Source organism: Camelina sativa, chromosome 11, assembly GCF_000633955.1.
Source record: "Camelina sativa cultivar DH55 chromosome 11, Cs, whole genome shotgun sequence".
Classification (NCBI taxonomy): domain Eukaryota; kingdom Viridiplantae; phylum Streptophyta; class Magnoliopsida; order Brassicales; family Brassicaceae; genus Camelina; species Camelina sativa.
Window position 1 is genome coordinate 28,438,076 of NC_025695.1, and position 27,373 is coordinate 28,465,448.

Consider the following 27,373-nt stretch of genomic DNA (forward strand, 5'->3'; position numbering starts at 1 on the left):
TAACAGTGAACTTTTTTTTTTTTTTTTGTGTTTGAAGTTTCCTTTTAGAGCTTGCGAATAACAATTACAAGATTTTAATCTATAAGTGCAATATTGATTATATTGTAATGTTTGTATTTCTTTTTCAGGAAACAATGAAATATTGTGGGGAATGACTCTGACAGCTTCGGTTTTTGCATTTAATAAGGTTCTATAATAAGATTGCGTGTTGAAGGGGCAAAAAATAAAGTTTAGCTTTGACTTTGATGTTATAATGTTTCCTGTTTAATTGTCTGTGTGCATGTCCCTGTTAATGTGGTTGTCGAATCATTTTTTGGAAGATTGTATTTCGTTTAAAGTTGTTATAGTGCGATTTCGTTATAGTGAAACAAGTGCATTAAATTTTTCCAAAAACAACTCTAATCATTAAATTTTTTTATCCCATAAAAATCTCCAAACCTATTTTTATAGATTTTTAGAGACTGTATGATCTTTTAAATTTAAATGACACAACCGAGTTTGAGTAACAAATGATTACAATCGCAATAATTAATTATTATAACATTAATAAAGTTCATAAAAACGAGAACCCAACTTTAGAAACTCAATAATTGGGTATATTTAACTTTAGCATCAAGAAAAAAATTTAATATAATATATACCGTGTTAAGAAACTGAATATTATTATGCGATAATGTTATCAACTCAAATAGGAAAACACTAAAATCTCTCTTTTATTGCTACGGATCGTAAACTCCTTGCTCATCAAGCATTTTCCATGTATAAATATCAACTTCACAAACAAAACACAACACACAACCAAAAGCACTAATATGACGGTTTTGAAACATGGGTTAAACCACTAATATGATGGTTTGTTGTTATATAGCGAGACATGTTATTAACATGACGGTTTGAATTAACATTAGTATAAATATAAAATATTATTAATTCGGTTTTGAAACACGGGTTAAATCTTCTTTGAATTATTTGGTCAATACCACTAATATAAGAATATTAGACATATTAAATCAGAGTAATTTAACTAAAATTTTGTAAAATAATTAAATCATTGGTAAAATTGTGACTTAATCTGACGATAGCTTATAAATTACATATTTATGTATTTATTTCCTCTATTATTGTTCTAATAATTGATAATCCAAACAAAATTATTATTTAATTAAACAAAATAAACTAAATATAAAAATACCAAAAAAAATAAAATGTTATTATTTTTAAAAAAATTGTCCCGCGGTATACTGCAGCTTAAAATCTAGTTGTAGTTAATATAATTACTTCAATTTTATAACCTACTAGATTAGGATCCGCCCGATGTGCGGGTTTAGAGTTTTTAAAATAAAATTAAATTTAACAAAGAATATAAAATAAATATTTTTAGTAAGTAAAAACTATCTATAAAAATAGATTGATACATGTCCAATGTGATATTTGGTGTAAATGGTGCGACTCTTTGGTTGAGACTATTAATCATGTTTTCTTTGAATGCCTTCGCTCGTGTGAAGTTTGGGATTTATCTCCGACTCTGGTCTCGTCAGAGGGTTTTCGATATGAGTCGGTGTACTCTAATTAAGATTTTTTTTTTTTCAGGGATGCCTCTCAACAGGATGATCCTGATCAACTTCTTCAATTGCCATGGAATTTATGGGCAATATGGAAGGCCATAAATAAAAAAGATTTTCAAAGTTTAGAGATCGAGGAAAATGATATAATTGCTCAAGGCTTTAGGCGATAAGTTAGCTTGGGAAGAGGCGCTCTCTTTTACGGCGGTCATGCCAGCTCCATCTCCGTCTTCGGATGTCCAGGTTTCTTCACCTGGTTGTCAGATTAATGGTTCTTGGAAAGCAATCAATGTGCATTCAGGATTGGGCTGGTGGTGTTGTGTTGTGAGGAGTGAGCCTTGTTGTTGGGGGCCAAGTGTCTAAGACAGAGCCCCTCCCCTACATTCGGAGTTAGAAGCATTGTTGTCGGGTCAAGGAGCGGATACGTGCTGCAGGGATCGCTTGTCAACATTTCAAGATGATTTTGCTGAGTTACTCACTATTGTGCAGTCCCTGAAGATTGGTCGTCCTTTTCCAACCTGGTCGATGAGTTTTAGCTCGCTGGAGTTCTTCCCACTATTCTATATCTCTTAGATCCCGCGTGCGTCAAATACGAAGGCAGATTGTCTTGTCCGTGCTTCGCGTTCTCTTATCTCTAAAGTTTTTTGTAAACCCCTTCTCTCCATCTTGGACAACTAACCAAGGAATATCCTTTTAATTTATTGTTTGATTGAAAAAAAAAGAGTTAATAGATACACTTTTAGTTAAAGAAAATAGTTGTAGATAAATTCAAAGTTATTAAAATAAAATTAAATTTAACAAAAAATATATATTTAATTATTTTCATAAGTAAAAACAATGTATAAAAGTAAAGAGATAAACTTTTAGTTATAGAAAATTGTTATTTTTTTTGCTATAATATACTAATGTACATCCATTTACAAATCTACTATATACATTACCACTAAAAGTGTATTTGTACATTTGTACGCACAAATATATTTTACTGTTAAAATATACTCTTTAATCTTTACTACTACCAACAAATTATTGTTATGAACACATTAAATAATCTATTATATGTCTCTTCGCTTTAACATTTTTATAGTTAAAAAACGCATACGTTAATATTACATACTCCTATCTTAAATATTACAATAGCAGTCTTTTTGGATAAATTATTTGATTGGTGAAAAAAAATATGAGACGATCTATTTTGTTTTTTTACTTCAACCATCTTTTTCTTTATGTAAAGGTGAGTATTTACATTTTTTTAGAAACAGTAATTAATTGTATATTTTTACAATCATTTTTTATCTTATATAAAAAGTACTCTTTTTCTTGTAAAATTAGCAACTTAAAATTAAAATAAATAAACTATATTATAATTTCAAATTTTATGATATATATATATATATAATTTCCTTGTAATGATCTTTTTTAAATTTTAAAGTTGTTTCAATTTTATAATTTTCTTATAATTGCCTTTTAATATTTTTAAAACTGTTGATAGTTTTGTTTTACATTTGGAAGTTTACAAAGGTTTTTTTTCTTTACAAGATTTTAAATAAAATTAGGTTTTCTTTTCTTTATTTTAATTTTAGAGAAAACTTTTTTATGGTAGGTTTTGAATTCTTATATTTTTATTTTCTAAAATTTTCATAAATTTATAATTGACATGTGTCAACATCTGAATGATAAGATTGACACGTGTCACGATCTTGTTAATAAGTAACTTTGACATCAAACTTTATATAATAAGATTTTTATATAAGAGCTAAATTGTGCTTAATGTTCATTGTTTGTATACTAATTGCACAGCTATTTAACCGCATGTGCACGTAAAACATACTTAATTAATGACCATTAATTGCATTTGTTGTAATATCACTGGAGTCTAAATGGTAAGTATATCAATGATTTACGTAATTTAATATACTCTTCATATAGTAATCTTGTCTATCTAAAAACTGCTCTAACAAAAGAAAACACCAAAGCTTCTAGGAAGTGTACACATAATTAATGGGAAATCTTATCCAGAATGGTAACATTATAGAGACAATGAAAATAATAATTTTGATACCATGGGCGGAGCTAGGGTAGAAGCATGTGGGTCCATTGACCCTGGTGAAATTTTAAATTTAGTTGAATTTTTAGGAAAAAATCAAATTGACCCTGATAAAATAGCAAAATTAACCCCTATAAAAAAAATTAATAACACAATTGACCTCTTAAATTATATTTTGACCCTGATGAATTGAATTCGTAGCTCTGCCACTGTTTGATACTAACATATGTTACACATTTGTGTCCCCGTGAAGGTTGTTAGATTCATCTTGTAAGAGCACCAAAGACATAATCACAAGCATTTTTCAAACCAAGATTTACTTACTTTCGATTTTCTGATACACAAATTAAACAAGGTTACGTGGTGTGTATAAGAAAACGAAGCTTGAGGGCGTTGGAAAAAAATAATCTTCATCTCTTTCTGTTAAGAGGTTTTACTGAGGATGAGCCGGTGATTGGTCTTTTGGAACCTGAGATCAAAAGAGAAACACCTTATGATCCCGTAAGCAATAAGCTTCTGACGTTGAACAAAATTTTATATAATCTTTGTTTGTTCTACAAAGTAGATCCAAGAAGCTTTGGTTTAAGGACAAATAAGGTATTCAAAGAGTTGATAGTGAGAGTACTTGTTAATGTCTTGGACGAGGAGGTGGAAATCGACAAACGAGAAGGTCTGGTCTGGTCTGGTTTTGGTGTATGCTTAAGTGGCTTTGATGCTTCAACATTAGCTCTGCAATTAGTATACAAACAATGAACACTAAGCACAATTTAAATCTTATTTGAAAATAGGTTATAAACTATACTCACTTGTCATTTTGTTCAGATTGTTCAGACATTTTAGGAGGATCTGAGGTTTCAGGGAAGAGAGTTAACTCCATTGCACCGCTACCAATTGAGCCATCAGTTTCTGTTCCCATTGAAAGACAACTATCAGAGATATCACTCAACCTTTCCTCATTATCTGAATCTTCAAGGCCTAAGAGTTCAATATCCTCAAATATATTATTGTCTTTAGCCCCACCAGAAAACTTAGACGATGACCGGGATTCATTTCGATGTCGACGTTCATCTGCTGAATCTGAAGTTGTTCTTCCAAGTAGACCAGATCCTTGTCTTCTTCTTGGAGAATTTGTTAAAGCTCCTCCTAAAGAATGTCTTCTAGGAGGAGAGCCAATTTTTAGTTTGCTTAGTCCACGGTTTGGGATACTCTTTATACTCTGAAACTTCTGAAGTTCTTCGTCTTTCTTGGCAATCATATCTTTTAAGTTCGATACCTACATGCAATGTAAAGATTCAAAGATTATTAAATTAGAAATACATTCTCTTTTTGATAAAGAGAAATACATCTCTCCATCCTCAATGAAGCATTGACATGAAGAAGTTCTTAGGTTGTGGAGTTTAATTTCTTAGAGAGAATTGTAAGAAAACTAAGTGGACTTATGTATTTCACATTAGGTGAAACCACTACAAATTTGTTTATTTCTTTTTTTTTTTTGAATAACAAATTTGTTTATTTCATTTACTTCACTTTTTCAAAAAACTGTTTCTTGAGGGTATAGGAATTGATGTTTAAGCCCCAACATGAATATTAATGTACCTGTTCCATGAGATGTCTAACATCTCGTCCCTCCTTATAGCTTCTAGCTGCACCTAGCTCGACACCAGAAACTCTTTCCGCAAATTTCAAAGTACTTACGGTCTCAGCATATGAATCTTGATCAGGATTAATCTGTACAAACATAAGGGTTTTTGCTTGCCCTCCTAAAAAAATAACAATGGAGTAATGAAGCAAGGAAACACCAATGTCGAATAATAATAACTTAAGAAAAGCCAGAGCATATTATATAGTACCTAAAGAATTCTGGAGGACTTGTGTTAGCTTGCTGTTTCTATAAGGTACATGAGGGTTCTTATGTGCTAGAGCGAATATAACATCTCCAAGAGCAGACAATGATTTATTTATATGTTGAGCTTCTTTGAGTCTCTCTCCCGTTACTTCAGAGCGACCAACTCTCTCACTTCCGGCAAGATCAACCAGATGCAAACTACCACGCAAGATAGATTCGGTTTTGATATCAACACCGCGTACATGAACAGAAAGAACACTGCAAGAAAAGAATAGGACAAAAACCAATGTGTTAGCTTAATTAAATCTAGATGACATGTTAAATCACGAAAAGTTTGTTCATACCTGTGAGATCTACTGCTCTTTTCATTAAGGGTTGTGGCACCAATAGCTCTATTCCTCAACCCAATATTCATCAGTTCAAGAACATCTTCAGTTGAATTTACAGAATGCATGCTTGCATCAGGAACTGCGAGGCCATTTGGTAAAGCAGTATTCCAAATCCCAAGTGTGTATGCAAGTTAAGGAAAGTTTACGTTTGTAAACATAAGAAAATGATATCACCAAAATATCAAATATTAGATACATTAACCTAGGGGCCGCCGGTTCGGGTGGCATTTGGGAGAAAACCATTAAAATATTATAGTCTCGAGGATGAGAGGATATACGGATCTAGGCCAAATACTCTTAGTTATTCAAAAAAGTAAAATAATAAATAATAAATATTAGAGAAGGATATCTTTTATTAGGACTATCCTCAGAAAGTAAGTCACGAACTTGCTCATTGTAAATCTCAACCATTTGAACACCAACTTCATATATCACTGATTCTTGTCTACTTTGAGTTAAGTGGAACAAGTCATTCAGAGCTCGATAGTTAACACCCCAATCTTCTTCTGAAGATATGCTTGGTCCAATCTGTGTAAACAAAGTAGAAATACTAATATCTAGGATCACATATTAATTAGCTAGGAAGCCAACATCTAAAATCAGATGTGACCTAAAGTAGTATATAATAAATATGAGTCAATTCACTAATTTGGTTGATAAATGGTCAACATTGGAAATTAATGAAACCTTAACGTACAAACCTAAACATATAAAGAACGAAACTAGTCATGTTGCTTACCATTGTATAAGTCTTTCCAGAACCTGTCTGACCGTAAGCAAATATACACACATTGTAGCCATCAAGAATGGATCGAATTAACGGTCGAGTATCTAAGAAAACTTCTTCTGCAGATAGAGAGATTCAGACAAGTCGTAGTAAACTATATATATTTTTTCATATATGAAAAAAAAATGGAAGAGATTAAACCTTGAGTTGATGCAGGGCCGAAGACTTTGTTGAATTTAAATAACCTATGTGTATCTTTGCCTTGCTTTAAGGGATTTGCAACCACCAGTTCACCGTTCTCACCTGTGTACTCTATTGACGTTTGTTTCTTGTTTTGCCCTTGAAGGAATGGTCTTATCCGGCAATACACTCTAATATTTCCTTTATGCAAGTAACACAAAAAAAACAAAAGTTTTAGCTAGATGGTCTTAACTGGTTATTCCATTTTCGGGATGTTATTTTTTGGTTTGTTGGTTTGCAAAAATATATGAAATTAATTTCTATCAAAATGATGTGTGAATGTTTTAATTGACTATTTTTCCCCTTGTTAATGATCAAATTAATTTACTAATCAAATAATTAGAATATACTTTTCAATGAAATAATCATCAGTTATACTTTTCAAAAAACTAAGTTTTAATTGCAAGCACTTGAGCTTTATGATATCTAAATTGTAAAATAATATTTTTAAAATAAATAAATTTAAATAACAAACAACTGGATCTTCTAGGTATAGGTTAGTATAACAATATTTTTGCATAATTATATAATTTAAACGCAATGAAATTAGAACTTTATGGTTCAAAAAACTTTATCAAAATCGTTTTGATAGTTTGGCGCCAAAAAACGATTTCACAATTTATACCTTTTAATTCTTGCACTTCATTGTAAAGCCTCCGATTCTCTTCAATGACTATCTGGTAATTTTTTGCTGCATGAGCCACTCCTCTTAGCTGTATACCTAAGAGGTAAATTCAAATTACAAAATCAAAAGTTCAAAACCACTAAAGCCAAATTTAGTTGATCGAATATATAAAAAAAAAAGCACTAAAAAAAAACATAAACATAAGAATTTAGTTCTTTAATAATGGATTACACAACGATCAATCTTACCATAGTAATTTAGATCCTGGAAGTAGTTCTCTCCTGTCTTTAGGACTTCACGTTTTAAAGAGATAGAAGTAGCTTTCAATTCCTGCAGAGCTCACACAACTCGATGATAGTATCATTAAGAGCTTCTGAGCTTATCATGTTTACAAAACTATCAATAAAGTCAATTAACCTGCAAAGCCTCTGTCTGGTGGTTTATAAAGCTCTTGTATGTTTGTTCTTTCTTCTCCCATCTTTTAGTTTTTGTTTCACATAACTCCTCAAGTTCTTTTGCTTCTACTACACGTAACTCCGAATCCTTTAATTGCTTCTCCAACTCAACTCTAGCTTTTTTAGCATTTAATTTTAGTTCCAAATATTGTTTTTCTTGTGTCTCTTTCACAATTTCAAGTTCTTTCTTCAACTTAGAAAGTTCAGCGTCACTACGCTCTTTTTCCTTTTTCAGCTGCAGGACATCTTCATCCTCTGACAGTAGCTAAGTATAGAGCACAAATAACATAGTAAAAAACTTCGAAAATTTTGACAAAAATGGCAGCAAGATGAAAAGATATTTGCAACAGAAATTGATAATTAGTACCTCATTCCCATCTGCCGTTCCAGATGCCAAAGTTTCTAATACATTTATTCTTGATCTATATTTTTCCTCACGGACCCTAAAGAGTATATTTTGCTGCACCATAACATATATTTAATTGTGTCAATAAGTATGATAATGTATAAACGGCAACCAAAAAAAACGTGAATTAATAATCGTACGTTCTTTAAATTTTCAGCTTGATTTGAGATCCGTTGTTCCACAACTTGCACGATGCCTCTCAAGATAGATACAAAAGCCTGAAGAACAAAGAATGCAAACATAAATGAAGACTGAGAAAGAAAAAAAGTTTCTTGAACTAAGATTGCAAAATCCTTTCTTACATGAGACACATTCATCTTCTGCGGGCTCTCATCAAGAAGCTTATCGAGCATATCAAACAACGACCGAGTAGAAGTATTCTACCAAGAGAAAGGAAAACGTATTATGAATATAAAGTCGAAGGTTTATGGAAATGAAACTTGAATCATCAAAGTTGAAACGAGATATTAACTAAAAATGATGTTATAACATTTTACTTGTAGACTATTTGATTTTAGTAAGTCCAAAATTTGAGCATGAGGTATGTCGATCTCAGATGCTTCCTTAAACAGTGATCCATCATTAAAGTTACTATCAACTCCCTTTGAATGGTCCTCAGGCAAACTCCATCTTCTTCTTGCACAAAGTGTATTCTTATCATCAGAGAAACTAGCTTTAAGCGCCTTAAGAGACTGTAAAACTGGAATCATATCCCCCTGCATAGATATCCAAATTTCTGATTTAAGAAAGTACACAAAATTTACCAAATACAGAGAAAATATTTAGTGTTTATTAATCAATTTATCAATGTGTCTGAATTATATCAATTTATTAAATTAAATGTGGCAATCCAAAAACCACTTTAGCAAATTATTCCTTTTGATGCATTAAATTTTTAAGCAGAAAAAAAAAGAACAAATTATATAAATAAATAGAACAAACCTGTTCTAAGTCTAAAACCTCAAATCTGGGCAATGCCATTTCATCCATAGCTGCCAAAAACCGCTCAATATTTACAGAACCAGGCTCAAAGCTACCTCCCTGGCAGGATCAGTCCAAAGAGAGTAAAACCAAATCACATAACCAGATGATTGAAAAATAGAAAATAAAAAGAAAAAATTATGTACTCAAAATCAAGTACCATTCGATTTGAACCGGGACTAAGCTGATTTAAGAGATTGCGCAAGACAGTACCATCCATCAAACATGCTCTCAATTCTTCCTCTGAAGCCTCCCATCGTAAATTTAAATAAGGAAGTTTCTCATTCAACCACTCTACTAAACTTTGATGACCTAGAAGCCAAATTAAAACTAATGGTTAAGAACAAAGAGATGAATATTTTAAAACTTCCATCGTCAAATGCATGCAAAGTAGAGGACAAAACATCAAAGAAGACAGTAAAAGAACATTTGCCTTGCTTAGTTTGATCTAAACTTTGACGACTTTCTGATCCATTAAATGACAGAATGCTGCTTGATCCATCTGATCGTCCATAAACACTAATCATCCCGGATCCTTCTTCGATTCGATTTTTCATTTCTGTACATGTAAAAGCAAGTGCATCACTTCATGAGCCCAAACCTTTTGTACGATAAGATTTTAAAATATAGCTGCTACATGATGGAAAAACATACAAAACTGAGCTGTAATAAGCTAACTATACTGATTCAAACACAAAATTTATAAATCTTGTTGGGAAATCCAAACGCTAGAGATATAATGTTTCCAATGTTTTATAAATATATTGGGTTGTAGAGTATTTTTTTCTTACTCGTACGAAAAGCATTCAAATGACCAAAAGTTTTTTAGAACTAATGATAGTTATTTTATATAGGTTTGTTTGAAAATATATAGCAAACTTGACTAGAAACAAACATCATCAATTTATAAAGAAAACAAAACGTAAAACATTAAAAGAAATTTGTGAAAACGGAGGCAATAATGTTTTTGAAGGAAATCTAATTTACAGGCAAAAATACAATAAACGGTGAACAAATCGACAAAAATTGGATATCAAATTCACCAAAATTGGATATCAAATTTTCATAGAGGCGTGATTAGAAACCTTGAGAGAGACTTCTTGAAATGCCAACGATATTGTTGAATGGTCTCGAAGAAATTCAAGAGAGAAATTTTGACGGTTGATCTTTTGCCGGAAAATAATTCAAAATGTCCAGTTTTTGTTTCTGTTTTTTTTTTGGTAATCAAGAAAAAAACAAGAAATTGGAAATGAAAAAGGCTAATTGCGGGAAACGTTTACGATCCTTTTAGTTTCTTTTTTTTTATATATATTTAGAAAACAAACACCAAAAAAATACTGGAAACTAAAAATAAATGGAAATTATATTTTACGTTTGAGTTTGCTTTAAGCAAATATGTTTCCGGTTTGGCCCTAGTAGTCCTACAAAGACATTCCTGCTTTGTGTTTGTGACTTTGTGGCATTTTGATTGAAGTTAAAATTAAAAACTACGGACGGTATTGAAAGGCGAAAAAAAAACCGTGAAGAAAAAAAGAGAGAGAGAGAATTCTCAAGGAGAGTAATGAGCCCAAATATTATTAATCGGTAAACAAAATTTACACGTTTACGAGCTAAAGGCCCATGTGGCATTGAGTTTCTTTTAAACAACCAAAGTAATTATGGTTGTTTATGTCTATCAAGAGTTCATTAAACAACTAAGAGATTCATTTTCGAGTTTCCGTTCGTAATTCATGTTGTTGTTGCCACAAAGGAGCAAAAGAGAAAGATTAATACGAAGTTCATTTGTAAACGAATTATGGCACTTTATACACAACAAAAATGAAAAATGGTTATAGGATACACTGTTCTACGTACCAGTAATTGATTCTAGTGGTTGAGACCCTATGTAACTTAATAATGAAGGCTATAAGTCTTAGGCTAAAAACACAGTAACGAAAAGAAAAAAAATATATATATACCGTTTTCTAGTTTTTGGCTTGAAGATACATTACATATCCAACATTTTTTTTTTTTGGTTTAAGAAAGTTGAACAAAAATATGCTCTGATGAGCGACACTGAGTGCAGAATAAACAATCATTAGTTTCAAACAAAACTAATTTATGTCAAAAGAACTGCAACTATTATCATTGTAATTCACAACCAACAGCTTTAAGTTTTTCTTACGTTAATTGTTCCTTAGACTGTATAACTAAAGAATATTTCGTAATTATTCCTCAGTTAGACTGTATAACTTTTTTCTGTAAGCAAAAATAGAATACTACTAATTTACATATTCCCTTCAGAAACTGTTAGTATAACTATAGACACTGATCTCATTTAATATTTGATGTAAATTCAGAGATTGTTAGCTGTTTTTTTCAGTGAATTTGTTAGTATTTATGAAATCTTCAAGTATTTTTTTTTTCAAGTTTTCATATTTTTGTTTATAAAAGTTCATGCGTGGCGCCACGCAGACCATCCACAGATCGTGGGAAAGAGTGGTGGAGTAAAATAGTTCTATAAATATATAAATATGATTATATATTAATGTTGAAATAAGTGAAAGAATGTGCTTTCGCATTAATTACGAAATATAATAACAATACTAGTACTAAACTACTAAATAGTATAAGCCCTTTTTTTAAAACCGTTAAGCGCTAGTTGGGCGGTTGGGATAGATCTAGTGTTGAGCATTTAACGAAAAAATCAAAAATTAAATAAAAATTAATCGGGAACTAATTTTAGAATTATTTTATCAAATTATTAATAAAATAAAAATATGTACTATTAAATATAAGTATAATTTTGTTTATGTTAAAATAAAAATATCAAATAAAATATAAAATTATAGTTTTGTCTTTAAAATGTAATTTTAAAAGAAAATTCATAATTTTCATTAAAAGTTTGTACATTAGTTATAGTAAAACATCATAAACTTTTAATTTAAATGTCTAAATAACAAAAAGTACATATTTGATTTATATTTGGCTCTAAAAATAATCATTATATACAAAATTAAGCGGAAAGTAACCGTATTAAACAGGTTATAATCAAATTAGATACGTATAATTGAATAATCGATGATAGGTAGAAATTAGTTATTAATCGAGTAGAGGGTGGATTTAATAATTTTGCGAGGCGTAATCGATGTTAGGCGGGGTTTTTAAAAGAGAGAGTATAAGTAATAAGAATAAGACATAACTCAGATTCTTTTATTACCAAGCACGTGGCGTATGCTGTAACGCAAGTCAATTTGTCAAAACGAAAAAAAATAGAGCTTTCTTTTTTGGTAGAAGAAATAGAGCTTTCTTCATCGTCATCTTTTTTGTTTTTTTATGAACAAAGTCTTCGTCTTCATCTAAATTCTAAAAACTAAACTGATGGTTTTAAATGGAACATAATCCCTCAAATTAAAGAAGATAAATTACTCATAACTACAACTTAAAGCAATGAGGGCTCGAGTTTGAGGAATGGTCTTGGATAGGCTTTTATTCCGTTATTCGTCACAACAACGATGAGGATTTGAATTCTTTAGACTTGAAGCAATCACGTAAATGTTCGAGTTTCACTGTTTGAAACTAACATTTTTAATTTTAGGTCCTTCGTTGCTTGTTTTCGTTTAAACTTTATTGTGCTGTTTTATGTTGTTTTGTAATTTTTTAGTTATATTGTTCAGTTTTTCTATCTTCTTTATTTATTTTGTAATCGTTATCACAATTCTAAAAATAATATAAATATTAACATTAGTGAAAAAAAACTCCAAATATTCTTTTTATTCCCTAAAACGTGAAAATATTAGTTAGGGCTCCATTGTTATGTAAATTTACAGAACAAACTTTCACAATAATCAAATTAGAGATGTGGAAAAAAATATCAAAAGATTGAGAAAAAAAAACGAAAAAGAATGGATATAATTTCATCATTCGTGAGTAAGTAATAACTAATAAACGATAGTATCATAAGAGCAAAATAATACACTCGAACTCGATTTATAATATACAAGAAAAATAACTTTAAAAGTTGTACCATGGTTTGAATTTAATTGTAATAAGTAAATTAAACTCAAAGGGGAATCACAGACTCCTCCTAGCCACCTAACTTAAACATGTGTGTATTGTATATATAGACACAATATGATCTACGCGTAAGAGTGTTTGAGTACGTATAATATGAGGGACAAAGTCAATTGAATGAGACAATGACATGCATTATCTCCAATCCATGCACACACACACATATATATATATATATATATATACGTGAAAAATACGTATATCGGCGAGGAGACAACTATTTTGCTTTTCAACTAAAAGAGACAATTCATTTAGATTTTGTAGAATACAAGTAATCTAAAATACCATGCGTCGAAAGAATATATGTCCACCCACTAGTTATACCTGAACATATGTACGTACCGAAAAAAAAAACCAAATTTGGTCGAGAAGCTAATCCAAAAATTTAACGTAGAAATGTTGGATTGGTTTCATTTTCTTATATAACAACCAAATCATCTAATCATCCCCATGATCCTAAACGGCTAAACAAAATCGAAAAGAGAGAATACCCAAAAAAAAAAGAAGTAAACCGATTGAAAATTTGAAATATGTATTAAAGAGCCAAAATCCAAAATGAAATAGCTAGTTTAAAAGAAAAGAAAAATAGAAAATGAAAACTTAATCAATGTAAATTTAAATTCATAAATTGGCACATTGGAAACTAAATAATTTCAAATTTCATAAATAGTTTAATTCGTTAGGATTGAGTATCTTAAATGAATTACATGTTATAAAAAATCTAATTTTGGTAAGGGCAAGTCCATTGGTTATACCTCCATTTGGTGTATCAAAAGAATTAATTAATAATATTTTAATTTAATTTAATTATTTATTTATTCTTTAATTTATCTAACCAATAAAATATAGACAGTTGTAGATTTGATGTCTTAATAGTTGGAGGTAGACACTTTTTCTCATCTTTCCACTTTTTTCCTATTTTTTTATTTTTTTTATTTATAGAAGATATAAGGACATTATGTTTTTGAATCTATTTTGTATACTTACTTTATACATTGAATGTACATTTTTATAGTTATAAGTTATAACTAGTGCTATTTGATGAACCAAATAATTGAGATTGGCTCGACCTGACACAGTTATTAATGCTAATTAAATTAGTGGACCATGAAAACTGTGGACTGTTCCATTCAATATTTTACTTTGCGAGTCTCTCTGAGTATAAGTTTATATTTTATATGTCCATCTCTCGATATTACTTCATTTTATACTTCTATACCATATTACTAATTCTATGTTGATTGGGATGGTAGCAATAGAAAACATGACATTTGACTAATGCATGTTATTTGCTTTGTTCAAAAAAAAAGACTAATGCATATGCATGTCATTGAGTTAAAGAAGTTGAGGAACATATATATAATTTTTTGTTATCTAACATGTCGTTCTCATAAAACAAAAACAAAAGCAAAACTGATTAGGTATTAGCTTAACATTATTTACTACAATATTTTTTATCAAAATAAAAGATATTTAACACTCTTAATTACATACAATTTAAAAAAGCTAAAACTTAATTTATTATTAATCTAAACACAATTTACTTACGTGACTTTAACCAAGCGTTACTAGCAAAGAAGTTTTGGCGAATGCTAAATAATGTTGTTTCCTTGATTGCGTGTTTCTATAAAGGTTGTTACTTTCAAACTAAATCAATTTTAGAGTGTGGTACTGGATCAAGACCTTCATATGCGTGGAGGAGTATTCTACATGGTCGTGATCTTCTAAAGAAAGCGCTGCTTAAGGTGGTGGGTAATGGGTGTGATACCTTGGTATAGCAGGGTAAGTGGATTCATGAGATCCATCCTCGAGCACCTTACAGATTTCAAACATTTTTTTATGTGAATCTGAAAGTGGTTGATCTGAGGGATCTAGTTGGGGGTCAGTGGAATGCGGCTAAAGTGAAGGAGTTGTTCCCTCCGAAGGATGCGAGGACTATTTTAGCAATGAAGTTAGATGGGGACCAAGTAGACCGTTTCATTTGGCCAAATTCGCAATCAAGAGCATATTCGGTTAAGAGAGGTTATTGGCTTGTGTGTTCTCTTCCCACAGTACATGTGACGATGCTGGTGGTGTTAAAGAAAACAAATGAGCTTAAAGCTAAGGTATGCAGATTAAAAATGGTGCAAAAAATTAAAACGTTTATGTGGAGGATGTTGTCAGGAGCTTTGGCGGTCTCAGATCGTTTGGCTTCACAAGGTCTAAGTGTATATTTGTGGTTGTCAGGTTGAGACAATTGGGCACACACTGTTTGGTTGTCATGTAGCTCGCCAAGCTTTTGTGTTGGCTAACATCCCTCCACCATTGGACGGTTTCCCTGAGAATGATATAGAGAAGAATTGGGAGCATTTTTACATAGTTATCCATGATCCTTTGCTCCCTGAAGAGACAAGGTTGGTTATTCCTTGGTGTTGTGGGCAGTGTGGAAATACAGAAACAATTTTATTTTCCAAGAAAAACAAGGTGATGTGAGAGAGATGGTTATGAAAGCACAACAAAATGCCCTGCTCTAGCGAGAGGCGCAGCAGACGCTTGACAACATGGACTCAGCTTGGTGTAAACCATTGCCANTTAAAAAAGCTAAAACTTAATTTATTATTAATCTAAACACAATTTACTTACGTGACTTTAACCAAGCGTTACTAGCAAAGAAGTTTTGGCGAATGCTAAATAATGTTGTTTCCTTGATTGCGTGTTTCTATAAAGGTTGTTACTTTCAAACTAAATCAATTTTAGAGTGTGGTACTGGATCAAGACCTTCATATGCGTGGAGGAGTATTCTACATGGTCGTGATCTTCTAAAGAAAGCGCTGCTTAAGGTGGTGGGTAATGGGTGTGATACCTTGGTATAGCAGGGTAAGTGGATTCATGAGATCCATCCTCGAGCACCTTACAGATTTCAAACATTTTTTTATGTGAATCTGAAAGTGGTTGATCTGAGGGATCTAGTTGGGGGTCAGTGGAATGCGGCTAAAGTGAAGGAGTTGTTCCCTCCGAAGGATGCGAGGACTATTTTAGCAATGAAGTTAGATGGGGACCAAGTAGACCGTTTCATTTGGCCAAATTCGCAATCAAGAGCATATTCGGTTAAGAGAGGTTATTGGCTTGTGTGTTCTCTTCCCACAGTACATGTGACGATGCTGGTGGTGTTAAAGAAAACAAATGAGCTTAAAGCTAAGGTATGCAGATTAAAAATGGTGCAAAAAATTAAAACGTTTATGTGGAGGATGTTGTCAGGAGCTTTGGCGGTCTCAGATCGTTTGGCTTCACAAGGTCTAAGTGTATATTTGTGGTTGTCAGGTTGAGACAATTGGGCACACACTGTTTGGTTGTCATGTAGCTCGCCAAGCTTTTGTGTTGGCTAACATCCCTCCACCATTGGACGGTTTCCCTGAGAATGATATAGAGAAGAATTGGGAGCATTTTTACATAGTTATCCATGATCCTTTGCTCCCTGAAGAGACAAGGTTGGTTATTCCTTGGTGTTGTGGGCAGTGTGGAAATACAGAAACAATTTTATTTTCCAAGAAAAACAAGGTGATGTGAGAGAGATGGTTATGAAAGCACAACAAAATGCCCTGCTCTAGCGAGAGGCGCAGCAGACGCTTGACAACATGGACTCAGCTTGGTGTAAACCATTGCCAGGAAGCTTAAAGTGTAATGTCGCTCTTTCTTGGATTAATAGTTCTTCTATGTTTGGAGGTGCGTTGTTAGTCAGAGATGTGCAGGGGCAAGTGGTGTACCATGCTAGAGAAGGTTTTTGTCAAACAGATTCGGCTGTGAGAGCGGGTTTACAATGTATTTTGTGTACGTTGGAAGCGTTACAAAACCTGCACATTGAGAGGGTGGTAGTCTCTATTGATAGTCCTATGGTGGTGGAGGCTATTAATTGACCCCATGGTTGGCCCCGGTTTTGTGTTCTTTTAGGTGATATTCATCATATCTTAGCTGGATTTGTATCATGGGAGTGCCAAGCAATGGTGGTTTCCGCAAATAAAGTGGCGTTATCTATTACAAAGAGTGTGACACGGGATGGAAGACTACGGTTCTATTTGGCTTTAGGAGGACCTTTATGGCTTATGGATCTTCTCGCTGCAGATGTGTAAGGGTATTGGTGTTGGAATAAGATCGTTTTGATCCTCTAGTGCTTGGAGAGCCTTCTCGGTTTCATTTCAAGTGTTTTTTGTGTTTTTGTTTTTATCTTTCTGTCTTGGTTTTAGTTTATGTTTTTTGTACGGCAATACTATGGTCATTTTGTTTTATCAGACGACAAAAAAAACACAATTTAATCAGTGATAAATAATAGGGAGATTTACTCAGATGTACTCCAAATAGGTTATATTACCAGAATCAACAATTTTTTTTTATTACTAGGATATTTCGGGTATTTTCAAAATACCCAACGTGTCCTTGTTTTATGTTACAGGAAAAAACATAATTACAAAAATGTCATTGCCATGTCAGATGCCACGTCAGAAATCGCTGACGTGTATTAAATAACTCAGACGTAACGCGTTATAGAGGTAATGACGGCTGAGTTATGGTATGTTGCGGCTGATTTATGGAAAAAACATTTGAGTAAGAGCGGACAGCTGACTTAGAGCATAACTCAGCCAAGCGTTACAGCTGGCTTAATGAAATCTGGTTGAGTTATGCCATAACTTAAGTGCCCTTATGACTGAGTTATAATCCGATGGTTGAGTTGTAAAATTTTTGGCTGAGTTATCACTACGACACGGCTGAATTATCATTCTAAATCTGGCTGAGTTATGAACAACGGCTGACTTATGAGATGTGGTTATGGCTGAGTTATGGTTAAGTTTTATAACTCAGCCGCCATGAGCTGAATTATCGTAAAACTCGGTCATTTTACGACTGACTTAGTAGCAAAAGATTAATTACTAGAATATCATTCAGTTATGGCTGACTTATTTAACGATACGGCTGAGTTACAAATTTTCAGTTGAGTTATGACATTAAGCGGCTGAATTTGGCAGCCATTTGTTTGCTTTTTAATTACTGTAATATTATTCATGTTGCGGTTGAGTTATAACTTTGTTTGATGACTGATTTAATTAGGTTGATTTACATGTTCATTTGGTGGCTGACTTGCCACTTCGGACGCATCATCCATGTCAGCATTCCATGTCATCATCTTCTCCGGAAATACGAAACGTCGTTCCTTCAACTCTTGTTCTTCAACTGGTTAAAAAGTGTTTTTCACCTTGTTTTTCCCTTCTTTTTCTCCTTGTTCTTCACTTCTTAATTACACTCATTCTTATTAATTTTCCTCATTCTTCTTCATTTTCTTTCATGGATCCAGTTCCATTAATTGTTGTTTCTGGTAATTGGGTAAAAAAACACAAATATGTATTTAACACTGACGATAGAGGGTGTAGAGTTGTGCAGATAGATGCGGAAACAATGCACGACAAGCTTGTGAATCTTGTTTTTGATGACTACGGATTGAACGCGTTAAGCCATGAGCTAAACGCATGTTCTCGATGTAAACAAGTTGGGCACAATGCGAAAACTTGTCTGATATAGTATTATTGTAATACATTTGTTGTATTTTGTGCAATAAGTCAGACGTCAAGCATTATAACTCAGCCGTCATATTAATCGACGAGACCTTTCGTTTTCCGCTTTCAGATTATTCCTTGTGATAACTCAGCCACAAAGCATTATAACTCAGCCATCATATAAATCAACGAGACCTTTCGTTTTCTCGTAAATACTATAACTCAGCCGTCAAGTAATATAAATCAACTGTTTGCTTTCAGATTATTTTTTGTGATAACTCAGCCACAAAACATTATAACTCAGATTTCGACGAGACCTTTCGTTTTCTCGTAAATACTATAACTCAGCTGTTAATTTTTTTCGGGTTGTGACGTGGATTATGGAAGATGACGTGTATTTTAATTTACTGATGTGTATTTTTTATTATTATTTTTAATTAAAATCGAAAAAATAATTTCAAAGATTAAATTGTAATTACATTCAGAGCACTAAATATCTAAGCAATTTTTAGAAAATGTATTCATATCAGAAATAAACCAACTTTTTAATAACATCTAAGTAATTTTTTCTAAATAATATGCAATATACAAATGATCACAAACAAAATATAACTTTAATATATTGTTATTTATATTTTTTCATTAGTTATACAAAAATGATTAGCATGCATGTTATTACACCATTCAAAACAAATAGACTCAAACGAGAAGTAGTTCAATTTTGTTTTTATATATGCATGTGGTGTTATACAACAAAGTGATTGTCATTTTTCTGTCAAGAACTGATTTGATTCAAATACTTCAAAGGGAAACAAATTTACGTATAGCACGAAATTAGCCAAAAATCTGCTAAAACATTAGCTAAAAGCCTAAAACAGAAAAGTTAATCAGAACGTTAAGTTGTTCAACTGACCGCTGGATTTTTGCTTTGAATTGTGGACATCATTTGAAATTTGTATGACAATAAAATTGGAGCGGAAGTATAGACCAGTACTATAAACTGTTATCTATAAAAAAAATTAGAAAAAAATAAGTGGGGGAGGATCGATCTTCCCAACATGATTGTTAAAAATAAGAAAAACAAAACAATGCCGAGAGAAGGATACATATACGAATATTATTTTGTATAAACTTATATGCAATATTTAAATAGGTGCAAATGGTAGATAAACATAGGTATCTAAATTTTAGTTTACTACTAGATCGTCTAAGTAAAATAATGCTTAAAAAGCAGGATAAAAACAAAAGAGGACAGGGGGTTAATAATACAATTAAATAATTAAGGTCTAATGTTCATTATGATTCTCATGGAGATGCAACAAGTATTAATGACAATTTAGGGAAATGACAAGTTTTTTTAATACAGTTGAAGGCTTAATTAACATATTCAGTGACAATAATGACTCTTGGTTTCTTCTTTATTAATTGTCTCATCAAACCAATAAGTATAAAAATGGTAATCAAGCATAATTTTTTGAATTCCCATCCAAATTCATGTGATTCTCTACCTCCTAATATCCTCTATGATATTTAAATCAAATCGTAAAATAAAACAAAATAAAACTTATATTTACATTGTTTGACTTCCACTAACAAAGATTACTTCGACCAAATGAAATAATCAGTCATTTTTCTTGATTTGGTTTGGATAACTTCTATTATTTTGTTGATTGGTCCAATGACCTTGGACTCACATTCTGAAAGATTATAATTATATTAAGTCAATAATCCGGTGAAAAAAACTAATTAATGAGGTGGAACCACTGATCCATTTATATGTGCTTCCCTGTTAAATCAATTTAATTAGTATATCCAAATTAAAATGCCATTTTTCAGCTATGCATATCAGCATATGCTGCATTTACTTATATGATTAACATGTGTATTAGGTTTACAATTTGATACAATCACGAGGATATAGAGATGTTACCAAATAGTAAATTCTAAAAATTTGTTAAACGCTATTCGGATGTTCTAGAAGAACCTTATTTATATGAATAATAAGAGACTGGTATATATATATATGTGTGATCTTTTTGTATATATATATATATATATGTGATCTTTTGTAGTATTGTTTTTAGTACTTCTTCAAATTAAAGTATATATATATATATTGCATATGCTTTTTTGTTATTTTTTCTCCTTCTTTCACTAATTTATTATTATAAAGAAATGAAATGACATAAAATTATTTTGCATATAAAAATCATCAATTAACATAGAAAAAACAAATTATTTCGTTGTTCAACTTTGTGATTGCTTTTGGTTAGAAAATCGAAATGTCAAATGGGTGGCCGCCTTTCAGACGTTTAGATGCCTAGAGGAGTAGTAGACAATGTCACTTTATAAAACAATGTTGAATACTAAACATATAAGAGAGGATAGAGACCAGTTAATAGTAAATCAGTGTCATGCTTCCATTGTCAGATACCATAGCATTCAATCTCATCTTCTCGTATATGCCCAAAATTTATGATTTTAGTGGCCAGGTTTTCAACATTATTTCACTGTGCCGTCAATGTCAAAATAATGTATATACTACTTATTTTCCCAAATCACAACTGTTATAGTAGCAAATAAATTAGAATGAGTCTTAAATTTATTATATATTGTCGTGTACATATTCACAAATGGTAAAACAATAAGCGATAATTTGATATGCCCTAAAGCAATAATAATAAGCAGTCCACGGTCTTAATAATTGTTATATATATTAATATATATATATATATATTAATATATATATATATATATATATTAATGGATAATATATTTATTGTCGAAACTAGTGTAATATGAAGTTATCATATATTAAAAAAATATATATATATATATCTCATATATACCATGTGATATGCCGTAAACTACTGTTCTAAAAAAATATTTTGATTTTGTAGGGAACCAAACGTGTATATATTTTTAATGTTTTTAACGTCAACGTCTCTCTCTTTTCTAGATGTCAGAAAAAGAAACTATTGGTCCATTTAGCAGGGTTTCATTAACTTTTTTAAAAATGTAGTTGCATAAATATTTAAAATTTGGTTTTCAATATTAAAGAAATTCAAATCTTATTATATAAAATATATGACTATAGGGACTAGGGAGAATCAAAGTAGAAAATAACATTGTATTAAAATAAAAAACAAATGTTAACAGATTTTAACGATGTGATTGCAAAAATTAAGATTGCCTCTGTCTGTATCGGGGGAATTCCTCGAGGCAAAACATTAATTTCGTGTCTTTCTTTGTGTTTCCCAATTTTAGTTAAGACTGTTCTTATACAGTATATTTTAATTTTTTCTTTCTTCCTAATACTTTTTTATTTTTACTACTAATTATCGATTGCTTTGACACCTAGTAAAAAGCAGTTGGTTTGACAATTGTGTTTGTGTTATTTTCTAATCATATGCTCTGATTTAAGACATGACGATGATACTTGCTCTCGTTTTGTGTACAAAATTTATAACACGATATTACTCACCGACAATAACAAACTTTATGCATTTAGTAATTGAGACACACAAAAGAAAAAGAAAAGGAATACAACATTTTTGATCACTCAAATAGTAGAAAACTCAGTTGTGGTTTGCTATTTATTAGTACTATATTCAACACTTTATGAAATTATAGTCACCATACTAACTAACCAGCAGGCCGTATAATCTTGGCATTTTGAAGTAAATTACATTGAGATGGTATGCTCATGCTAACAAGCCCATTCTTGTCAACATTATTTTAAAAATTATGAAGTCAAAGAAACAATTTATTTTTGAGAAAAGCTGGGTGAACAACTTCCGGAGGGGCGGCTGGAAACATGTTTCGATTGATGAGAGAGTATAGCTAGTCATTTTCAAACAACATGAAAACTTATTTGTATGTCTCCTGCCGAAAAATGCTTATTTGGTAGATTGTTGAGATGTTTGGGCAGAGTACGTACTAGCTAGGTATATATATGTCTATCAATTCTATTCGAAATCTAGGAATGACCCCAACAATTATCATTTTACTTTATTTTCTATAACAAAAAAAAAATGTTTTTCCCAAACGAGGAACTAATCTAACAACTTGTAGCTAAAAAGAGGAACAATCAATCAACTTCAAGATCGATACTTACCGTTTTGGTTATTTTCTTCTATTTTGTTCCTTTTTTCTCATAAATCATTAATATTTTTTATTTTGTCATAAATGTCTGTGTTTTGTTCTGTACACACCTAAGATGATATAAGGAAAAAAAAAAATGGATTCGGAGTCTCGTAGACAGTTCTTCTAATCTTTCGAGTTCAAGCTCAAACAACAACAAAAGTAATATTCAAAACAATATTAAAAAAAAGAAAGTATGGAGTGACCAAAGAAAAAGAAAAAACCTCAAACATTTCTCTGTACGTTTGTTGTCTTTTGCCGGCGAAAACGGAAACTGTTTCATGTAAATGACAAACACAATAAAATCCAATTCGTTTCCTCTTTGATACTTCAAAAAAAAAATGTAAAGATCAGTTTCTTTTCTTTCTCTGTTAGGCTATCAATTTAATAAGTATCTTATTCATTTCTAAACCAAGACAAAAAAGAAAGTCTGATTTTGTTTTGTTTTCTTTATTTTATCTTTTTGTGTGTGGTTTCATGGGGATCTAGGGATGAAGAAACAATGGCTACTGGACAAAACAGAACAAGTGTGCCAGAGAATCTGAAGAAACATCTCGCAGTTTCAGTTCGAAGCATTCAATGGAGTTATGGTATCTTTTGGTCTGTCTCTTCTTCTCAGTCTGGGTAAGTTTCATAATCATATTCCTCCAAAACTATAAGTTGGAGAATTTTAACATATATTGATGAAAATATTTTTTCAAAATTAGATAAAACTTATGGGTTTAATTCAAAACTGGTTTTGTTTTTTATTATAAAGATTTCTAGGTCTCTTGAAAATTTTGTTCTTTTTGTCTCTTTTTGAAGTTCTTGATTAGTTCAAGAAAATGTTCTGTTTTATCAAAACCCCAAAAAAAAAAAGTTTTGTTTTATTTTCCTGATTCGTTTTTTTTTTGTTTTGATTCAAAAGAGTATTAGAATGGGGAGATGGATATTACAATGGAGATATCAAAACGAGGAAGACGATTCAAGCTTCGGAGATCAAAGCTGATCAGCTTGGTTTAAGGAGGAGCGAGCAGCTTAGCGAGCTTTACGAGTCTCTCTCCGTAGCTGAATCTTCTTCCTCCGGCGCCGCCGCTGGATCTCAGGTCACTAGAAGAGCTTCCGCCGCCGCTCTCTCGCCGGAAGATCTCGCCGACACCGAGTGGTACTTCTTGGTTTGTATGTCATTCGTCTTCAACATCGGTGAAGGGTAAACACGTCTTTTCCCTACATCAACATATATTGACATTTATTATATGTCGTGTTCGGATTTGATCTTTGCCAGTTTTTAAACAAAATGACAAACAAAAATGTTTAGGTTCACCCCTTCTTCTCTCAACCAATTAGAATCTTCTATCTTATATTTTATTTAAAAAATAAATCAAATTAAATTAAAAAGAAAACAAAGTAAGGAAAAAAATTCTGTATATTTTTAATTAAGGAAAGTTAAATATTGGCTTGGTTTAGATTTTTAAAATTAGAACAAAATTACATGTCGGTTTGGGTTTACAAATAAAATGGTTAGGGTTTAGATTTTACAATTAAAACGAAATTATATGTCGGTTTGGGTTTACAAATGAGGTGGTTAGGGTTTAGATTTTATAATTAGAATGAAATTATATGTCGGTTTGGATTCACAAATGAGATGGTTAGGGTTTAGATTTTACAAGTAGAATGAAATTATTTGTTGGTTTGGATTCACAAATGAGATGTTAGGGTTTAGATTTTACAATTAGAGCGAAATTATATGTCGGTTTGGGTTCATAAATGAGATGGTTAGGGTTTAGATTTTACAAGTAGAATGAAATTATATGTCGGTTTGGGTTCACAAATGAGATGGTTAGGGTTTAGATTTTACAAGTAGAACAAAATTATATGTCGGTTTGGGTTCACAAATGAGATGTTAAGGTTTAGATTTCACAATTAGAACGAAATTATATGTCGGTTTGGGTTCACAAATGAGATGGTTAGGGTTTAGATTTTACAAGTAGAACAAAATTATATGTCGGTTTGGGTTCACAAATGAGATGTTAAGGTTTAGATTTCACAATTAGAACGACATTATATATCGGTTTGGGTTCACAAATGAGATAGTTAGGGTTTAGATTTTACAAGTAGAACAAAATTATATGTCGGTTTGGGTTCACAAATGAGATGGTTAGGGTTTAGATTTTACAAGTAGAACAAAATTATATGTCGGTTTGGGTTCACAAATGAGATGGTTAGGGTTTAGATTTTACAAGTAGAACAAAATTATATGTCGGTTTGGGTTCACAAATGAGATGTTAGGGTTTAGATTTCACAATTCAAACGAAATTATATGTCGGTTTGGGTTCACAAATGAGATGGTTAGGGTTTAGATTTTACAAGTAGAACAAAATTATATGTCGGTTTGGGTTCACAAATGAGATGGTTAGGGTTTAGATTTTACAAGTAGAACAAAATTATATGTCGGTTTGGGTTCACAAATGAGATGTTAGGGTTTAGATTTCACAATTCAAACGAAATTATATGTCGGTTTGGGTTCACAAATGAGTTGGTTAGGGTTTAGATTTTACAAGTAGAATGAAATTATATGTCGGTTTGGGTTCACAAATGAGATGTTAGGGTTTAGATTTTACAATTAGAACGAAATTATATGTCGGTTTGGGTTCATAAATGAGATGGTTAGGGTTTAGATTTTACAAGTAGAACGAAATTATATGTCGGTTTAGGTTCACAAATGAGATGGTTATGGTTTAAATTTTACAAGTAGAACGAAATTATATGTAGGTTTTGAGTTTATTAAAAAACGGTTTAAGTTTTTAATTTTATAATAATGTATACAGATTTTATTTTCTTATTTTATAAGGGGGTGAATGAAAAGGTTTACCCTTAGGGGTGAACCCAAGTATTGTTCAATGACAAAACACACTTTTAATATACTCGTAGGTCCAGGTGTTTCGACTTTTATGGTTCAGTTTAGGTTTGTTGGAGGATTTCAGGGTTTTGCGGGACGAAAAAAAAATTACATATACTAGAACCACTATTTTAGTTTTTGTTTGGTTTGAAATTTTAATGTTTGGATTTGGTCGGTATGTCATTAAGAAAAACAAAGAAGTTAAACACATGATTAATTTTAAAGAGTTAAGCATGTGTATTTAAGTATGTTTAACTCTATTCTAAACAACTTTTGTTTTATTCGGTTTAAATTCGTGTTTGGTTCAGTTTAGTCCTGTTAATCATCATAAAAAGTTCAGATTAATATATTTTCCCATCATTTTGGTTTTTCCTGCGCACATGACACATCTATCTTTCGACAGTTGTGAAAATTGTTAGGAAGAAAATTATGGAAAAATGATAGATTTATTTATAGAATTCAATTACGTCTTTTTTTAATTAATCTGGTTTTTTTGGTTGTTGGTAGAATGCCTGGAAGGACGTTTGCGAACGGTGAACCGATATGGTTGTGCAACGCTCATATGGCGGATAGTAAAGTCTTTAGCCGCTCCCTTCTGGCAAAAGTAAGTGCTAGTACCGTAGTACCAACGTACTTGTTACTGATTGAAAACGCTAAAATCAGTACCATTTTTGATTGTGTGTTTTTGTGGGTGCTGGTTTAGAGTGCTTCAGTTAAGACAGTGGTTTGCTTCCCGTTTCTTGGAGGAGTCGTTGAGATTGGTACCACAGAACATGTAAGCCAATATTTATGTTCTGCCTTGAATGTTAATTACAAACTTACCACAAAGCATTTTGATATCGAATAATACACCCAAAACACATAATTAAGCTTAACATTTTGGGAGTCTCGTACCGGTATAAGATTTCCACGGTGTGATTATGATGTGTCAATACAAATCATTGATTTTTTGTTTTTGGGTTTTACGTTAAGTCTAAAGTCTTTGTGTTTTATCCTACTTTATATGGTTTATGAAGTCGATTAGTAGAAAACTTATTTAAAACTAGTCTTTTTTGTTTTTCTGTAATAACCATATGGTTTAGAAACAAAAACCAAATAAATTAAATATAGGCTTAAATATGGCTTATAGTAGTTTGCTAATTTATGCTTAAGGTCATGTTTACTTAATTATAATTTTATAATTGAAATTTTACACAACTTTTCTTGGTGTGTTTCATTGGTAGATTACAGAAGACATGAACGTAATACAATGCGTGAAGACATCATTCCTTGAAGCCCCTGATCCTTACGCTACTATATTACCAACAAGATCCGATTATCACATCGACAACGTTCTCGATCAGCAACATATTCTAGGCGACGAGATTTACGCGCCTATGTTCGGCACGGATCCTTTTCCGACGGCTTCTCCGAGCAGAACTACCAACGGTTTCGATCCGGAATATGAGCAACTAGCAGAAGATCATGATTCGTTCATGACCGAAAGAATCACCGGAGGA

At 31.7% G+C, this 27,373-nt stretch overlaps 1 protein-coding gene and 1 pseudogene across 1 annotated transcript in view; one reads left to right on the forward strand and one right to left on the reverse strand.

The window, feature by feature from the left end:
* Nucleotides 3,804-9,498, reverse strand: LOC104724498 (annotated as a pseudogene).
* Nucleotides 23,105-27,373, forward strand: part of LOC104728444 (transcription factor GLABRA 3-like) — a 5,409-nt gene continuing 1,140 nt past the window's right edge. Inside the window, exons 1-6 of the mRNA XM_010447418.2 lie at nt 23,105-23,339; nt 23,486-23,620; nt 23,904-24,185; nt 26,382-26,478; nt 26,578-26,649; nt 27,098-27,373. Coding sequence (XP_010445720.1) covers nt 23,338-23,339; nt 23,486-23,620; nt 23,904-24,185; nt 26,382-26,478; nt 26,578-26,649; nt 27,098-27,373 — 864 coding nt within the window. The 5' untranslated portion in view covers nt 23,105-23,337. The remainder of the gene's footprint in view (nt 23,340-23,485; nt 23,621-23,903; nt 24,186-26,381; nt 26,479-26,577; nt 26,650-27,097) is intronic.